Source organism: Schistocerca cancellata, chromosome 5 (genome assembly GCF_023864275.1).
Source record: "Schistocerca cancellata isolate TAMUIC-IGC-003103 chromosome 5, iqSchCanc2.1, whole genome shotgun sequence".
NCBI lineage: Eukaryota > Metazoa > Arthropoda > Insecta > Orthoptera > Acrididae > Schistocerca > Schistocerca cancellata.
Window position 1 is genome coordinate 323,204,398 of NC_064630.1, and position 20,437 is coordinate 323,224,834.

Consider the following 20,437-nt stretch of genomic DNA (forward strand, 5'->3'; position numbering starts at 1 on the left):
TTTCACCGACACCACCCAGAGCAGAACTAGTGGTATGTTTGTTTACCAAAGGATCATGTTAATGACTTTATATGACACTGTATGTTTGGGGACACTATGGTGTCTCCAAATGCCTTAGTAAGAAGAGCACTTACTCTTACTACCCAAATTTAAGATGAAAAGTTTTGCAGGTAATAGAGAAATGTGTTGTGTATCAGAAGGCTAAGAATACAAATAAGTCAAAACTAATTGAACTACACTCAGTATTGCCTAAAAGACCCTTGGAGATAGTTTCCTTGGACACAACTGTATCATATCCACAAGGGAAAGGACGTGTAAGATATGTTTTCTCCCAATATGTCAAAATGTATATTGTACGGTCAGTGACTGTGAGCACAATAATTAGAAGAATTGCAATGGTTTATCTACCCAAAGCAGCCAAGCCAGAAATATGGACAACAGACAACATATCAAACTTTACAGGCAACTGTTGGAAAGAGCTCACGAACACTCACAACATTAAACATATACTTGTTTCCAGGCTTCACCCAGAAACATGTCCCGTATAGAGCGTATTTCAGGAATTTAACAGATTTATCCAAACTTACACCCCTCACAAACACGCAAAGTGGATCGAATACATTATCCAAATCCAGCAGGTTGTTAATCTCCCACATAGCTCAACAGGCTTTACATCTAGGAATTGCTGTTTGACAAAGGCACGTAGACGTTTGAGGAAAAACCCCTACCCAAGGTCCCTATGAAGGAATGATCACATGAGGAGAAGATACGTTACCGTTGAACAAAAGGCAAAATACAGAAAACAACTGTATGACAAGAAATTAGGACACACTGTGGAGTACCATGTGGGACAACAAGTACCCATCAGGACTAATCCAAAATCAACAAAGTATGGTACGTTGAGTCTCAAGTGGCAACTGCTGTACAAAGGGCCACTTGTTATATCAAAAATTCTTCACCCAGGAACCAATAAGTTAGTACACTTAACCAGTGGTAATGAAAAAGGGCTCTACACAAAAAAAAAAAAAAGATTTGCATGAATTTATGCACTAAACATTTGACCCTGATCAAGCATGGCTTGGAGCAACGTATTTAAGTCTATATAAGATGATGTGACTTACCAAATGAAAGTGCTGGCAGGACGACCTGCCAGCACTTTCATTTGGTAAGTCACATCATCTTTGTTTTTAGGTATATTTTTCCTTCGTGGAATGTTTCCTTCTATTATAACTAAGTCTATATAAGATGTGACATATAGTCCACTTGAATATAATTGTTACGACTGATGTTTAGTATTAAGGAAAGATTTTATTTTGCCTATTTCATGTGTGTGTTGCCTTATTAAGATGTAAGTTTTAATTACGTAAGACTTTCATTGTATGTTTACGAGCCAGAGAAGCTCAGAAAACATTACTCTCGCCAAGCATGAGAAATTATTTAATATGATGCTGTACTGCGCTGACGCAACACATGGAAGGGGCGAAGTGGAGTGATGACAGAGCTGCGCATGCACAGTAGCTAGCTTTAAGGTTGACAACCTCCACGCATGCACACAGTGCAGATTAAGCCACCAGATCACCAATGGACGATGTTTGTAGCTTAGCAAAGAAACTTCAAGGAATCTACACTTACAGAAACTTTATAATACGGGTTGACTACTAAGGAAATAAAATGTCTATGCTACAGAACTAAACTAAGATTAAGAAATTAGGAAGAATTAAGTGAAGGAATATATATACAGAGGACGAAGTCAACACAATCTACAGAAAACTAGCTACACACTAAGATATTATGTACAGGCTATTTACATTTGTACAAGTGGCTACCTACGTGAGGAATGAAGGATATAAACTAAGCCTTGAATATACTATGAGAGATAGGATTATGCAATGCCTACGACAATACTTTTATATTCAGGTGCAAAAAGGTAAGTCGAAATGACAACCACAGTATAAATGTGCACTCCTACAGCTCATTAAAAAACTGATAAAGAATGAACCGCATAGTGATAGAAATTGAATATATAGATATTGAAAGTGTGATCCATTAGAAGTGAGCGAGTAACTATGCACTTAATTTTAAGCTAGTATTTAAGTGTCCTTCCAGTAAGCAATGCAGAGTCATAACCTGTGTAAAATAGGGAACACAATAGTTAGGTGTTTGGAACCAAAGCATAAGGGCCGCACCAAAAATAGATAATTATATGTGTAAAAATATGTGAGAGTGTGTAAATGTGTGTGAGAAAAAGCTACAGTATGCCAGATGTATAAAAAGGCTGAACTTAGGTATTAGATTACCAAAGGAAAAGGGGTCAGACCAAGCACTACAAGTCCATGTGACTGAAAAGAGTGCCAAACAATAGTTGTTACAGCACATTTTCACATGAACACAAATTGTCTCAACATTGTTTTACACTTGTTCATTGGCATAATTCTCGTAGAGGCATATTCACGCACAACAGATTGCACAAGAGTGATATCACATAGCAAAAGGAAGTATAAGTCCCCGACACTGAAGTACACTGTTTACAGTAAATGATGACACTTCCATAACACAATTTTGTACTGTCAGAACATATCAGTAGATAGTAAACATGACTTAAGTGGATTAACATGAGTAGATAGTGATGAAATGATGTACTCAATAGTTCTCTCATGATGAACAAAGGATTGCAGTAGTACAGAAAAACGAATGTTTCTTCCTGTCCATGACATTTCCTGTAGACCAGTAGACACATCCTAGTAAATTTGTCAGCGGCTTAGCTAAACTTAATTATGTAGGCTTATCGTGATTTCATATTATGAAGCTTTCTTTCCTCAGCACCTGTAATGATGGCTACTTGTGTCAGATGTGATGTATGAACACAAAACTGATGCATGTCATTTGATAATGCTGAATGCAAATATTTTGCATTGAAACTGCACTGTTATCAAAAATGAGTTATCACATAATACTCGATTTTATCAATGGGCAACACCATTTTCTCTTAGCTCCTGTAACATCACACTATGGTACAGTGAGACAAGGACTTCAGTGTGTACCAGGAATGCAGACCTATACCCACTAACAAATAACTAATTACATAACTTGTGGTTATAATAGAAGGAAACATTCCATGAAGGAAAAATATACCTAAAAACAAAGATGATGTGACTTACCAAATGAAAGTGCTGGCAGGTCGACAGACACACAAACGAACACAAACATACACACAAAATTCAAGCTTTCGCAACAAACTGTTGCCTCATCAGGAAAGAGGGAAGGAGAGGGAAAGACGAAAGGATGTGGGTTTTAAGGGAGAGGGTAAGGAGTCATTCCAGTCCCGGGAGCGGAAAGACTTACCTTATGGGGAAAAAAGGACGGGTATACACTCGCACACACACACATATCCATCCACACATATACAGACATCTATATGTGTGGATGGATATGTGTGTGTGTGCGAGTGTATACCCGTCCTTTTTTCCCCATAAGGTAAGTCTTTCCGCTCCCGGGACTGGAATGACTCCTTACCCTCTCCCTTAAAACCCACATCCTTTCGTCTTTCCCTCTCCTTCCCTCTTTCCTGATGAGGCAACAGTTTGTTGCGAAAGCTTGAATTTTGTGTGTATGTTTGTGTTCGTTTGTGTGTCTGTCGACCTGCCAGCACTTTCATTTGGTAAGTCACATCATCTTTGTTTTTAGGTATAATTACATAACTTTATTTTTTCAATGTGATAATTAACGAACAATACTTAGTCAGGTGAGTACAGTGTTAGCAATACAAAATCAAATACATTGTTGTTATTGTTGTCTTTAGTTCGAGTATTAGGTACCAAATGACAGACAGGGAAAGAAATACAACACAAGATGAATGAGCAATTTTAAGAGCTGAAATTATTGAAGGCAGCAGAGGATCAGACAAGCAAAAAGACAAAGTCCAATAAATTTAACTGACAAAGAGAGAAAATGTATGCAGACAAAAGGGAATACAGGTGTCTAATAATGAGTTCGATGGTAAGTGCAAAATGGCTAAGCAGGCTCAGGAAAGATAGATGCTGTGATGTGCAGCATACAGAAGAAAAAAAATAATAATTGAAGAAATGAGAAGCAGCTTCATGACTATATAGAACTCAGATGAATCAAAGAAAGAAAGTCTGAAAGATGTAAGAATTAAATTTAATGACTTTACAATTGAGATGGACTTGAATACAATAATATAGAAAAAGAAGAACATGATGATGATGGGATGAAAGATGTGATACAGTGAGAAGAATTTGACACAGCACTGGAAGACCAAAGTCTGAACACGGCACGTGGAGTAGATGACATTCCTTCAGAATCATTAAGATCCTCATGAGAGCTAGTCAAGATGAAACTATTCAACCTCATTTTCAAAACATACAAGACAGGCGAAACATCCTTAGACTTCAAGAAGAAAGTAATAATTAAACAGTGGAAAATCCAGGATGGAATGTAACAATAATATGAAAAGGAAAGTTGCTATTCACCACATAGCGAGGCCAAAACCTTCATTTTTGACAGCCTTTTTGTTGTGCCTATCTGCATCTCAGAAAGTAATAATCCCTGTTCCAAAGAAAGCATGTGTGAACTGGTATGATCATCACCAACCAATCAGTTTAACAAGTTGTGATGCAAAATATAGCCCCAAATTATTTACAGGCTGTTTGAAAAACTGGTAGATGTTGATATGGGGGAAGATCAGTTTGGATTCCAGAGAAATATACAACATACAAGGAAATACTCACTCTATGAGTTATTTTAGAAGACAAATTGAATAAAGGCAATTCTACAATAGTAGCATTTGTATATTTAAATATAGTTTTTCACGATATTGAATGGACTGCACTCTCCGAAACACGAGGTATCAAGGATAAAAGGTAGGAAGCAAAAGAATTTTTACAACTTCTATAGAAACCAGAGAGCAGTTATGAGAGTTGAAAGATATGAAAGGGACGCACTAGCTGAGAAGGGAGTGAGACAGTGTTGTAACCTATCCCCAGTATCATTCCACCTGTACATTGTGCAAACTGTGAAGGAAACCAAGGATAAACTTAGATAGGGAATTAATGTTCAGGCAGAAGAAATAAAAGAATGTTGTATTTTCCAGTTAGGCTGCTGTTTATGAGAGAGAATCCTGAGCCGGCATATCAAGCATAGAGGTATATTACATTCTGGATTTTTATGTTAGAACACGGTCCAGTATGAAAAGCAATGTCCTTCGAATGTCAGATGTTGATTGAGTGCTTGAGTCTTATTTGTAAAAAAAGCAACCTAACTGGAAAGTAATAGTGTCGGAGAGTAATAGGGGTTACAAGGCAACACTTGAAAAGGGGAAAGTTTTTCTTTTTCGATGTAAAAGTGGTGAATTAGCAAATACCTCAATTTTTTTTTTTTTTTTTTTAGTATACTCATTAGTTGGAGATTGTTAGAGCACTAGCAGAATTTTTCTATTACTCAACACCTTGTCCACCAGTGTACTGAAGTTGAAGAATAAATAAGCAGTGGTCCGGTATTCTCGTGTTAATTTTTGAATGTGGATTTAAAGAGATTTTAAATTACAATGTGGTTAAGCAGCAACAGTAAATTACATGGCAGTCAAGAGGTGGCAACATTTTAATATACAAAATAAAAGGCCTTTTATAAAATTTGTTTTGGGAAAATAAAATAAAAAGCCTTTTATAAAAATTGGTTCTGGATAGTTTCTTTTTGTGGAAACCATTATAATCCATAAAAGCTAAAAAGCAAAGAGAATACTCTGACAGTTACTACCACAAAAAATTGCCACTAATCCAAAGTCATTTTAGATGTTATTCAAGCTAAAATCATCCACCTTTAGTACAACAATTCATCACTGGTGATGGTTCTGCTAAGTAAAAGAAAGCACTTCAGTCTGTGTATCTCACAAAAAAAGTAAAAAATACAAGTGATTTATTCTAGAAGCATTCCACAATCTTCATTCAGTGATTTAAGCTTAATAATGGTGAATTTCTTAAGAAACAATCATTTTAATTGGGAACAATCATAACGAGTTTCTCTGAGTGTATCAGATACCATTATTTTTAAAAAATATCATCATCATCATCATCATCATCATCATCAGTTATCTGCTATATTAGCAGGTCCTTTGCCTCTCCATTTTCTGCGATCCATTGCTTCCTTCTTAAGGCTGCTGTATGTTGTACCGTCCATCATGTCATCCAGTATCTGGAATCTCTTCCTTCCTCACTTCCTTTTCCCTTCTACATAACCTTCTAAAACTGTTTTTATCAGTCCGTCATTCTTTCTTAATATATGCCCAATCCAGTTTCTTTTTCTTCTCTTTATTACATCTAGTAACTGTCTTTTCTCTCCCACTCTTCTCAGTACCTCTTCATTTTTTACTCTGTCCATCCAGCTTATTCTTTCCATCTTCCGCCATGTCCAGATCTCAAAAGCCTCCAGCCTTTCTCTGTCTTTTTTCCTCATAGTTCATGTTTCAGTGCCATATAGAAGAACACTCCATACAAGACATTTTATGAGTCTCTTTCTGAGTTCTCTGTCCAGACCGCTGCAGAAGATTCTCCTTTTCTTGTAAAACGCCTCTTTTGCCATTGCTATCCTTGTTTTAATTTCTGTGGTGCACTTCCAGTCGGTGTCTATCCTGCTTCCAAGATACTTAAAATTTTGCACCTGTTCTAGTGTTTCTCCATTCAGCACAATTTTTATTTCCTTATTTCCTCCTATTGCCAATACTTTTGTTTTATTTGTGTTAATTTTCATTCCATATTTTTTTCCGTTAGTTGCAATGGTGTCCACCAAATCCTGTAATTCTTTTTCCCCTGTGGCTAGAAGGACCATGTCATCACCAAATCTCAAGCACCCTACTCTTCTTCCTCCAATTTCTACTCCTTTGTCATCTAATGAGCATTGGTCAATCATATTTTCCAAGTGCAGGTTGAAAAGAGTAGGTGATAAACAGCATCCTTGTCTTACTCCTTTCCCTAGTCTGATCCAGTTTGCACTTTCTCCTCTCACTTTAACTGAAACTTTTTGATTAAGGTATAATGAGTTTATAAGTCTTCTGGTTTTCCAGTCCACTCTTTTCCCTCATAATAGTCACCAGCTTGTCCCAAACCACATTGTCAAATGCCTTTTCTAAATCGATGAAGCACATATATAGGTCTCTTCCTTTTTCAATAAACCTTTCTCCCAAGATTCGTAGGAGCCCTATTGCATCTCTGGTGCCCGTATTCCGTCTAAAGCCAAACTGCTCCTCGCCGAGATTCTCCTCTATTACTTTTTCAAGTCTTTTATTAATTATTCTTAACATCACTTTGGCTGCATGTGAAATGAGGCTGACTGTACTGTGCTCGCTGCATTTCTTGGTTCCTTGTTTTTTCAGTAATGGAATCATTACTGTTGTCAAAAAGTCCTCAGGCCATTCACCACTGTCATATATTTTATTACATAACCTCAATATTTCTCTTATTCCATTGTGGTTCAAGCATTCTCCCGGTATTGTATCTGTACCTACTGCTTTGCCAATTTTTATTGCAGCAATGGCAGACTTGCCTTCTTCCATTATGATGGTCGGTCCTTTCTCTTCATCACTTACACTGTTGTGTGATTCAAGTTCCAGAGTTTCTGGTTTGCTATTTGTGTCATATAGCTCTTTTATATATTCTTCCCATCTCTGGAGGACATCGTCACGATCTCTGTACACTACCTCTTCGTCTTTACTCAAAATTTCCATAGTAGCACTTCCTGCTCTGTTTTGTTCCCATGTCATAGTCTTTACTCTGTTGTATAGTAAGTCGTATCTTCCCTTCCTGTCCAGTTCTTCAATTTCATCACATTCCTCTTTTAGCCATTTTTTCCTAGCCTGCTCTGTTTCTCTTCGCAGTTCGTTATTTAACCTTCGGTATATCTTTCTTGCATCTTCAGTGTTCTTGTTTTTCAATTTTCTTCTCTCCTCCATCTTGGAAATCATTTCTTGTGTGACCCATGGTCAACAAATTAAAAAATACACAGGGCAAAATATTACAAACACTAGTGTAACACGTTAAATTTGTCACTGCCAAAATACACAGCTGACTTGACAACTACAAAAACATATCCAAAATGTAGAAAAGGTTGAAATAAAAATCAGCCCGAGAACAAAAATGCCACATTTAGTTAATACATACATGTTTATTGAGTCAACAACAAAGGAAAAGAACAAATAAAAACTTTGAGGTTTTTGATTACATACTAAGTTTTACAGATTGGAAAGAGGAAAGAGTTTGTAACAACAACATCAACTAACGTAAAACAAAGGTAAAGGAATGCAGTCAAATTAAACCAGGAGATGCTGAAGGAATTAAATTAGGAAATGGGAAAATAGAAATAGTAGACAAGTTTTGTTACTTGTACAATAGAAAAAGTGTCAATGGCCGAAGTAGACAGGATATAAAATGCAGACTGTCAATGGCAAGAAAAGCATTTCTGAAAAGATACATTTGTCAACAATGAATATATATTTAAATGTTAGGAAGTTTTTCTATGAAGGTACATGCCTGAAGTCTAGTCTTGTACAGAAGTGATACACGAATAATAAACAGTTCAAACATGAAACTAATAGAAGCTTTTGTGATGTGGTGCTACAGAAGAATACTGAAAGTTAAAGGAATGAATAGACTGAATAACTAATGAGGTGGTACCAAATCGAATTGCAGAGAAGATGAAGTTACAGCACAGCTTGACTAAAGGAGGAGATTGGTTGAAAGGACATGTCATGAGGCAACAAAGAGTCATGCACTTGGTTAAGGAGGGAAATGCGAGTTGTAAAAATTGTTGAGGGAGATCAAGGCTTGACTATAGTAAGCTAGTTAAAATGGATGCAAGCTGCAGTAGTTGTGCAGAGATAAAGAGGTTTGCTCAAAAGAGACTAGAGTGAAGAGCTGCCGCAAACCAGTTTTCATGCTAAAGAAAAAGAACAATAATCATGATAATGGTCAGCATCATCAAGGTCCAAACTAAGTTTCTCTTGTAATTATGGATTCTTAGGTGATTGTGCAGTTCAAAAATCCAATATTCAAAAGCAGACTTGCCCACAGCAGTGATACCGGTATATATTGGTTACTCTGAAGAGCAGACTTGTCCAAAATGGTGGTATCTGTTGACTGCAGCTGACAAGCACATGTTCTTTTCTAACTGTCAAACTGTCTGATTAGTTTTCAATATCATTTTTTGAAAACCTGTGATCTTTCGTGGGCAATCTGATATCATACTGGGTGAGTAACAGAAGTGTTGTTGTTGTTGTTGTTGTTGTTGTTGTTGTGGTCTTCAGTCCTGAGACTGGTTTGATGCCGCTCTCCATGCTACTCTATCCTGTGCAAGCTTCTTCATCTCCCAGTACTTACTGCAACCTATATCCTTCTGAATCTGCTTAGTGTATTCATCTCTTGGTCTCCCTCTATGATATTCACCCTCCACATTGCCCTCCAACGCTAAATTTGTGATCCCTTGATGCCTCAGAACATGTCCTACCAACCGATCCCTTCTTCTAGTCAAGTTGTGCCACAAACTTCTCTTCTCCCCAATCCTATTCAATACTTCCTCATTAGTTATGTGATCTACCCATCTAATCTTCAGCATTCTTCTGTAGCACCACATTTCGAAAGCTTCTACTCTCTTCTTGTCCAAACTATTTACCGTCCATGTTTCACTTCCATACATGGCTACACTCCATACAAATACTTTCAGAAATGACTTCATGACACTTAAATCTATACTCAATGTTAACAAATTTCTCTTCTTCAGAAACGCTTTCCTTGCCATTGCAAGTCTACATTTTATATCCTCTCTACTTCGACCATCATCAGTTATTTTGCTCCCCAAATAGCAAAACGCCTTTACTACTTTAAGTGTCTCATTTCCTAATCTAATTCCCTCAGCATCACCCGACTTAACTCTACTACATTCCATTATCCTCATTTTGCTTTTGTTGATGTTCATCTTATATCCTTCTTTCAAGACACTGTCCATTCTGTTCAACTGCTCTTCCAAGTCCTTTGCTGTCTCTGACAGAATTACAATGTCATCGGCGAACCTCAAGGTTTTTATTTCTCCTCCATGGATTTTAATACCTACTCTGAATTTTTCTTTTGTTTCCTTTACTGCTTGCTCAATATACAGATTGAATAACATCGGGGAAAGGCTACAACCCTCTCTCACTCCCTTCCTAACCACTGCTTCCCTTTCATGCCCCTCGACTCTTATAACTGCCATCTGGTCTCCGTACAAATTGTAAATAGCCTTTTGCTCCCTGTATTTTACCCCTGCCACCAATAGAATTTGAAAGAGAGTACTCCAGTTAACATTGTCAAAAGCTTTCTCTAAGTCTACAAATGCTAGAAACATAGGTTTTCATTTCCTTAATCTCTTTCCAGAGGACACTGTGCCAGTATGTTGACACTGTGGATGCCCTGTACATGTTGTACTCTACTAAAGAGGAAGAAGACAAGTTTTTATTTTTTTTATTTTTATAACTACTGCCCCATCAGAAGTCAATCATCACAATGTTTCTATTTAAGCCAGCCAATTTCAGATGACTGTAGCAGACCATACCCTGAACAAGGCTGCTCTCCAACACACCAAAGCCACTTCCCCTCACCATACAAAGGTGCCAACAGCTTGCCTAGCCATCAAATTCAGTCTATCATCTGTGGAGCAGAGGCTGCCACAGACAATAATTCATGCGACAAGTCACCTAGATGTCCAGAAATCTCACTGACATCATCAACAAAGGCCAACCTGTCCAGACATCAGTCGATTCTGGTTTCTTTCTGAAAAGTCAAATTTTTATCATCACCAGCCAAAGAGGATTATGTTCTGTGATACAAAATCGATTGTGCTGAAGGTCCAACCACAAGGAATATAAACTGCAAGAATAACTAACAATGATAGAACAAAGCCCTTCAAATGTTCTGTTTTAACAGGCTGTAATCAATTTTATTCTCAGATGGGACTTCTTGCAGGCAACAAAAGCAGTCAAAGACTGTGGAAGACCCAAGCTCCACACTGACAAAGTTATCCCGACAACCTCATCACAAAGATTGCTCTAGATGGTTTTTCACCATCAAAGACAATGTTAGTCCGTTATCATCGACAAGATGATTTACAGTCATCAATTTAGATACTCAGTTAAACTACAAAGTTTTTGAAGGTTGTGAAAAGCTGCTCAGGATCACAAAAGAAATCTAACATCAGTGAAAACCATAAGTATTACAGTTGGTCAAGGAGAACTTTTGATTACTAATTGTCATGAACAGCCACAACTCATCACTAAAAATGTGTGTACGGATGGCCAAACCAGTCCAGGAAGGGCAGCTTAATGCCATCAATGAAGAATGGTGATCCACCACCACTACAGACAAAAGAAATGGAGGAAGCTGCTACTGACCTGCCAACAGGATCTGAGGAACATAGGTGGCAAGTGTTAGTTATTTTGCACTAATTTTCAGATGCTTTCAAATCTGGAGAGAAGAGGAGACAGGTGAAGCCAACCCATGGCAAATCACAATACCAATACTAGGCATCATTCAACAATTAGATACGGTTCATATAGGGTGCTGCATCCAAATGAAGGATTATCTGGGAGGAAGTGGAGAAAACTCTGAGGGAAAGCTGACTTTGGCTCAATATTGCCATAGAATGGGCACAAATAGAATTTAAAAAGACAAGGGTCTTGACTTTGCATCTTTATACTGGGACTACACTATAAAGGAGGTAACCAGGATTAGAATAAATGCAACAATTATAACAGGGATTAGCAGGGACCTACTTAGTAAGGAATGGCAGTGGAAGCAAAGACAGATGCTTGACACTTGTACGCAGGTGGGAGAAGCAGTTTCGAACACGACCCAGGCACCTTAGGGTCACCTGTCATCGCTTGGTCCCATAGTGGGCAAGAGCTGCCAAACTCGTCTCTTAGCATATGTGCCATTTCAGCCCTCCTCTGGAAGGTCCCAGATGCTGTTACTTTGCCACTGTAAGTGTAATGCCATACAAACTCCAACAGTCAGTAGTTTTACTCAAAATAATAATGGCGAGACAGCTATCAAAGACTTTAATATTTTGTTCACAATGGAACAACTTTAAAACCAAGAATATTTTATTAGGTTTCATCATTACTGAACTAACCTACACCTAAGCTGTCTCCAGTCTTGACTGTACCAATTTCTAACTGCTCCACATTGAAGACTAAAGTGAAAAAACCCTTTTCAAATAATGACACTACGATTGCTGATGCGAATGTTATTTCAAGACTAGCTTTTTTCCCTTGAAGGATTGATTTGATAGAGGAACTGACTAGTACTATTATTTGTCTTCCTGGATCCCTTCATAACAGGGTATAAAATCACTCTTTTAAATATGTAAAGGAAATAGAGAATAGTACTTAGGTATTTACATTATCTCAATCCAATGCTGTTTAAAATATCACAATTCTAAACTTCTGTATGAACAATATAATGAAATTTTCCTTCCTTTAACCTAAAGACCACCACAAAAAGTTATACAAATTTTAAAACCATCACCCAGTTTTCTCGAGACCCACAGATAATTGTAAATAATGGTTCATCCCAGAGAGACAGCTATGCTTCTTTGCTGTGATGGTTAGCCATAAGAAAAATATTTCAGTGATTGAAATAGCTTTTCTGCTAGGAGGTACTTTAGTTGTGGAAGACTTTTAGGACTACACAAAGATCTACTAAATGACTTACACCCATAATTTATTGTGAGAAGTTTGCTACTTCTAACATGCAATCATTTCAGCTTACATTGTTTTCAATAGTCAAAGTTATGAACAGTCACGTCCCTATCTTATAATTTCTCAACTATGGTCAACATTTTTGCTTTCTTCTTTTGTGACCTGGTTTGTAAATGAACCAGAAGCTTAAGATATGGAAAAATATTAAGGACTTGTATGATAAATTTTAAAATATTTTACCACATCAGCAGGGAGAGACTCAAGGTCTTCAAAAGGTGTCTCCACAGTATTACTGTCAGCATCCAATATAATAACTTCACCAAGATCACTTCTTTTGACACGCTGTAAAAAAGAAAAAAATCCAATCTAATGACAATAATAATCAATTTACACCCACAAAGGACAACATAGCTTCAAATAACCTTCTCAGGGAATCTGATATTGACATCAGAAACACAACTGCTTAAACATTTCAGGATGTGAAAACTAATCTGTTTATGATAGATTACGTGATAAAATCTACCCGAGTCATGGAAATCCACAAAACATTAAAATTTTTACAGCAATTGGTCTACCATTAAACATTGCAGCCAGTCAACATTTAAATGAAAAGCTGCACTGTTGTCACCATATAAAAATCCAGCCAGTGAACACAAATTTTACTGTGGCATACAACACACACATAGTGAGTTTCCTGCTGGAACTGGAAACCAATTGTCAATGGAGTTTTCCCAATACAGAGATGTGTCAAAATGTTTGTTACATCTTTGAGGCTGAATAAAGATAACCTAACGCCATGTTGTTCACTTAACAGCTTTTATCACCACTGTTCCTCTAATCCAGCTACATAGTATCTCACACAGCATTCTAGTTCATTAATGAAGGAAGTGCTTGCTGTGAACAGAACATAAAATAACATCCTTCTTCCCGCAAACATGATACGCTTCGTCACTAGTGATTTCATTCCCCTGGATTCTGACGTGTTACCACCCACCTGATTCTCCTGGATTTCAAAATTATTATTCTGAGATCTTAACAGGAAGGGCAAAACAATTAAGCCCTGATGACCACCTACAACTGATTGCAGAAAATCACTACTTACCTCACCACAGAGCAGCTGTATCTATAGTTGGCATGACGACTTTGGAAATGTGTATCAAATGTAAAGTGTTTCACGGATGTTATGTGGACTACCGGATGCTAGTAACTGTCTCTATGTTAAAATAAACCAGGGTCACAGTATTGTGTATAGTTAGCTTTGTGGAGTATAATTCTGGATTTTGAAAGATTCCTTTTGGGTACTGCTCAGTCTGGCAGACGTGCCAACCCCATCAAAAGATTCTAAACCAAATTCATTGGGATAAGAAACTAATGTTCAGAAAGGAAAATTTAGTTTTTTGTTGCCAAAACTAACTAATATCTTACAGCAACAACTGAAGTTCAAAGCAGTGTTCTAACTACACTCCTGGAAATTGAAATAAGAACACCGTGAATTCATTGTCCCAGGAAGGGGAAACTTTATTGACACATTCCTGGGGTCAGATACATCACATGATCACACTGACAGAACCACAGGCACATAGACACAGGCAACAGAGCATGCACAATGTCGGCACTAGTACAGTGTATATCCACCTTTCGCAGCAATGCAGACTGCTATTCTCCCATGGGGACGATCGTAGAGATGCTGGATGTAGTCCTGTGGAACGGCTTGCCATGCCATTTCCACCTGGCGCCTCAGTTGGACCAGCGTTCGTGCTGGACGTGCAGACCGCGTGAGACGACGCTTCATCCAGTCCCAAACATGCTCAATGGGGGACAGATCCGGAGATCTTGCTGGCCAGGGTAGTTGACTTACACCTTCTAGAGCACGTTGGGTGGCACGGGATACATGCGGAAGTGCATTGTCCTGTTGGAACAGCAAGTTCCCTTGCCGGTCTAGGAATGGTAGAACAATGGGTTCGATGACGGTTTGGATGTACCGTGCACTATTCAGTGTCCCCTCGACGATCACCAGTCCTGCACGGCGCCAAACACGCATATGACCATCATTGGCACCAAGGCAGAAGCGACTCTCATCGCTGAAGACGACACGTCTCCATTCGTCCCTCCATTCACGCCTGTCGTGACACCACTGGAGGCGGGCTGCACGATGTTGGGGCGTGAGCGGAAGACGGCCTAACGGTGTGCGGGACCGTAGCCCAGCTTCATGGAGACGGTTGCGAATGGTCCTCGCTGATACCCCAGGAGCAACAGTGTCCCTAATTTGCTGGGAAGTGGCGGTGCGGTCCCCTACGGCACTGCGTAGGATCCTACGGTCTTGGCGTGCATCCGTGTGTCGCTGCGGTCCGGTCCCAGGTCGACAGGCACGTGCACCTTCCGCCGACCACTGGCGACAACATCGATGTACTGTGGAGACCTCACGCCCCACGTGTTAAGCAATTCGGCGGTACGTCCACCCGGCCTCCCACATGCCCACTATACGCCCTCGCTCAAAGTCCGTCAACTGCACATACGGTTCACGTCCACGCTGTCGCGGCATGCTACCAGTGTTAAAGACTGCGATGGAGCTCCGTATGCCACGGCAAACTGGCTGACACTGACGGCGGCGGTGCACAAATGCTGCGCAACTAGCGCCATTCGACGGCCAACACCGCGGTTCCTGGTGTGTCCGCTGTGCCGTGCGTGTGATCATTGCTTGTACAGCCCTCTCGCAGTGTCCGGAGCAAGTATGGTGGGTCTGACACACCGGTGTCAATATGTTCTTTTTTCCATTTCCAGGAGTGTAAAAACTGCCCGTCTCAGTACATCAGCACATGTATTACAACAACATGCAACATTCTGCAGTAGTGTATCAAATATCCCCATTGTCTGTTTTGCAACAGGACGCTTCCAAATGGGTCCCTTTTCTTTTCAGTTTCTTCTGGGGTTAAATGCACCAAAGACTTCAAGTACCTTTACAGGACAAAATCCAACATGGTCCCATCACTTCTGATTTTGTATTGTTTTTCGAGATAGTACCACCTAAATTGATGGAGAAAAATAAGTAGTTCGTAAATATGTGCCCCACATTCATTCCTATTTCATAAATTCACTTCAAAACTTCGGTTCCTAATCTCAGAATACCCAGTTTATGATAATCTATCATCTGTGTAATTTTGACTGTAAATATTTGTGACAATATGGACAAATAGCACTGACCATAGGCTGGACTGTAGATCTAAGTCAGCTACGACAAAATATGAGGTGCCCACCAATACATGATCAAAATGTGAACAAGTTGAGTTGATCCCTGGCATTTTGGATTTAGAAACACCCAGGCCAGAGCTGACACAGCTGCAAGTGTAACTCTAAGGTTTAGCAGTGTCCCCATGTCCACTGCCACATGAGAGATCTTGGGTTGTTGGTATTCAAGCCTGGGTGAATGAAAAGAAGAAGAACTTCAGGCAATGACTTCATGCCATGAGTTATACTCAATTATTTGTGCACCCGCACCTTGCTACACTAATTTTGTTTATATAAATAACAGCATGGGTCTTGTTGACCTAATTACTACTTTTTATTTAGGAGCAATAAACTGTAAACTGAAGATAGATCAGTGGAATTGCAGGAGCTCAAAGTGGTACTGCCATATTATAAAAGTGCATACAAGGACCAAACTCCAAATGGAACTAAAATTTGAAAGTTTATATTTTTGCAGAGGAATAAAATAGGAAGTAAATTCAGGCATAAGCTTTGTTATAGATAAGAAAAATACAACAAGAATTATTGTAAATATAAACAAATGATGTTCAATGCAAATTGAACAAATCTGCACCAACATGCTCAAATTCGACGTAGGAAGAGTGGCAGAAACTGATGTATGATAGACTCACTACAAGATTGTAATGAGGGATTTTAATGTGGAAGGACTAAAACTAAAAAACGATTCTTCAGAAAGAAATCTCTAATATTATACTAGCACTGAAAGGGGCTGGGAGGAGGGGGCTGTCATACATTTGTAGAACTCCCCAAGAACCACAACACATTTGTCCTTAATATATTCTTACAAAAGAAAACAGTAAGAAAATAGGCTTTGCAAGGACATAATTGAATTATGAATGAATGTAACTGTATTTCAAAGAACAGTAAAGAAACTGTACAGAATGTAACAGTTGTAAACCAATTTTTGAATTGCAAGATCATAGATTCTCTGCACGCAGTGAAAAACAGTCAACATGCACGAAATCAGAAATACAAGTTATGGAAATTTATTTAAGAATAAGGATGTATACTGAATTAAATTAAATAAGAAGTTTAGCAATTAATATAAGGAATATTACACACCAACAGACCAAGGCAAATGCAAAAGGGGAAAATATTTAACAAAAATAATTAGGAAAAAAGCACAGGACTACTAGGTACAAAGAAAATGAAATAAATCAAGCTTAGAGGGCTGGTAGCACACTGATTTGTCCCTAGCTTAGATCTAGTTGAGTTTCTCCAACCCATACACATTCAGGACTGGTCAAGGTATCTAATGTGCTCACCATTTGGCAGAACCCAGAGGACTGACAGGTTAAATACCATGGACACAGCATTCAGTATATTAAAGTCCTAATATTTGGTGGTTTCAGAACAGATTTCCAAGATACAGACTTACGTCTGGTTGTACATTGCTGCATGGAGGTGTAGAGCTGGATGAAAAATGTTGCTTTCCCAACACTAATATAGATAGATTGCTTCTCACCACACAGAGGAGACGTAATTTCCACAGAATTGCTGCGAAAGATTTTTCCCCTCTTAAAACTGGATAATATTGTTGTTGACATATGTTTCTCTCATTCAACTGAAGTGGTACCAGAGTGCTATCTGCCATTGTTAAGAGATTTGCTGTATGTCTATCTCTACACTGGACACAGTTATGAGCATTAAACTAACTTTTCTATGATGTTTGTAAAGTTAAGCTTAATGAATATACAGAACATTCTGGATTTGCTGCTTCCTTCAAATTAAACTATTCTGTTAATGTGAAATATATTATCTTTACACGATAAACCTGTTAGTGAAACTATGAACACTGGGGGCAATTTACTTATACTGTGTGTTCATCATCTTTGCTAAGTTGAATATTGTCACTACCAGAAGTAGTGTCCACAGCTTTACACCGAGCTGACTTTAACCCGCCACATGGAGAAGGAACAATTTTACACTGAGGTGACAGAAGTCATGAGATACCTCCTTATACCTTGTTGGACATCCTTTTGCCTGGTGGAGTGCAGCAATCTGATATGGAATGAACTAAACAAGTCATTGGAAGTCCCCTGCACAAATATTGAGCCATGTTGGCTCTACAGCCATCCACAATTGCCAAAGTGCTGCTAGCACAGGATTTTGTGCACGAACTGACCTCTCGATTATGTCTTGTAAATGTTCGATGGGATTCAGTTGGGCAATCTGGGTAGACAAATCATTCATTCAAATTGTCCAGAATGTTCTTCAAACTAATCATGAACAACTGTGGCCCTTTGACGTGGCGCATTCACATCCATAAAAGATGAATCTTAATGGCCTCCAAGTAGCTGAATATAACAATTCCCAATCAAAGGTCGGTTCAGTTGGACGAGAGGACACAGTCCATTCCATGTAATCGCAGCCCACACCACTATGGAGCCACCACCAGCTTGCACAATACCTTGTTGACAACTCTGGTCCATGGCTTTTTAGGGTCAGCTCCATTCTCTAACCCTATTAACAGCTCTTACCAACTGAAATCAGGACTCATCTGACCAGACCAGTTGCTAGGGTTCAACTAATATGCAGGAGAGGCACTGCAGATGATGATGTGCTGTTAGCAACGGTACTCGCATCAGTCGTCTACTGCCATAGGCCATTAACGTCAAATTTTGCCGCACTGTCTTAACGGATACATTCATCGTACATCCCACATTGATTTGTGCAATTATTTATGCAGTGTTGCTTGCCTATTAGCACTGACAACGCCACGTAAATAATACCGCCCTCAGTCATTACGTTAAGGCCATCAGCCACTGCGTTGTCTGAGGTGAGATGTAATGCCTCACATCTGGCATTCTCAGGGCTCTGTTGACACTATGGACCTCAGAATACTGAGTTCCACTAATAATTTCTGAAATAGAATGTCTCATGCAACTAGCTCCAGCTACCATTCCCGCTTCAAAGTCTGTTAACTCCCATCGAGCGACCACAATCACGTCAGAAACCTTTTCACATGAACCACCCGAGTACAAATGACAGCTCTATCAGTGCACTGCTCTTTTATCCCTTGTGTACATGATACTACCGCCATCTGTATGTGTGCATATCACTATCCCACGACTTGTCACCTCAGTGTATTTTTCATTGTTGGAACTCCGTAAGCTCTTTCTGGTTGTGAAATGCTGGAGTTGCTGTGCCAGTGATGCTCACATAATGTTCTTCTAACACCTACAATGCCCAAACAAAGCCTACAGCCTGTGCATATAGGCTCCCTCGAGTCAGTATATCTCATTTTGGAGACACGGACTGTATGCTGTAAATTGTACTAAGTGCTTCTCAAATGTTAGTGCTTAATTAAATTAAATTCAGAAACTCCTGGTATGGCCTTTTATGCTTTGTCTTACTTTTACCTTCACAACCAAAAATGCTGCATGTGCATCTACAGTTGCCTGCCCTTGAACATGTGTGCTCAAACCCACCTTTCCATGGCTGATCGTGACAGCTGTCAAAGTGCAGACTTCCTTCCTCCTGCTGAGCATCAATTTCAGTGGCATCCTTTAGGAGTTGCTCTGCTTTACAAGTGACTCCAGTAGTGATGATCAGCATCCATTTCCCACTGAACAGGATTCACGGGGAGTGACAAGGAACTATAGAGAATGACTATTCATCCCCTTAAACAGAAAAGATGTCTCATAACACATTCTGAGCATTATAGCCCATCAGGAGAAGGAATAGTTACATGAGCTGATCACAAAGTGCCCTCACAGTCATACTCTCCATGAATTCATTTGGTGGAACATACAGAGAATGTTGTTCCAATGTTGCCCCCATGTGGCGCAGGCATTCTTCGGGGCCCATCAGCTCGCTCCAGCACACGTTTTGCATATGCAAGCGGCACTTTGTCATCCCCTTCTGCGTGCCCTGGGCCAGGACAGAACGACAGTGTTTACTATATCCCAGCTCTTCGCCCATCCCTGCCCAATTGTGTCCGTGGATGTCCAGCTACCTGCCAGTGGGCACTCCCCATCTAGGGAGATTTCGTAATCACAACTGCTTGCAAATCAGTGGTGAAAACAACAGCTGAAGCATGAAATTTGTCACTTAGGGATACAGGTCTTTCATACTTGAGGTCTTACAAAAGGTGTAGTCCTACAATTTATTTTAAATATGCCCTTCCCGAGCAGTATTTAGATGGATGGATGGATGGACGGACGGACGGACGGACGGACGGACGGAAACAGACAGACAAAAAGGCTCCACAATAGTAGTATTAATTGTTTTGATGGATTCCTAGAAAACCGACCTGTTATTGCTATACTATATCCATTAAATGACACTGAACATTTCCTTACTTTGCAGATGAAAGAGAACATTGTTTGCACCTTCCTTTTAACTGCATGATTACATGGCTTTTCAGTCTCCTGATTTATGTGATCACTAAGAGATTTCTTAGCAGTGAACTTGAGCTTAGCTTTCTTCCAAAAACAA

The 20,437-nt window shown here is 39.2% G+C and overlaps 1 protein-coding gene across 2 annotated transcripts in view; it reads right to left on the reverse strand.

Annotated features, from left to right (window-relative positions):
* LOC126187376 (DENN domain-containing protein 1A-like) overlaps nucleotides 1-20,437 on the reverse strand; it is a 286,790-nt gene that overhangs the window by 167,862 nt on the left and 98,491 nt on the right. For both annotated transcript variants that reach the window (XM_049928424.1, XM_049928423.1), the window contains exon 7: nucleotides 12,974-13,075. In XM_049928424.1, coding sequence (XP_049784381.1) covers nucleotides 12,974-13,075 — 102 coding nt within the window. The remainder of the gene's footprint in view (nucleotides 1-12,973; nucleotides 13,076-20,437) is intronic.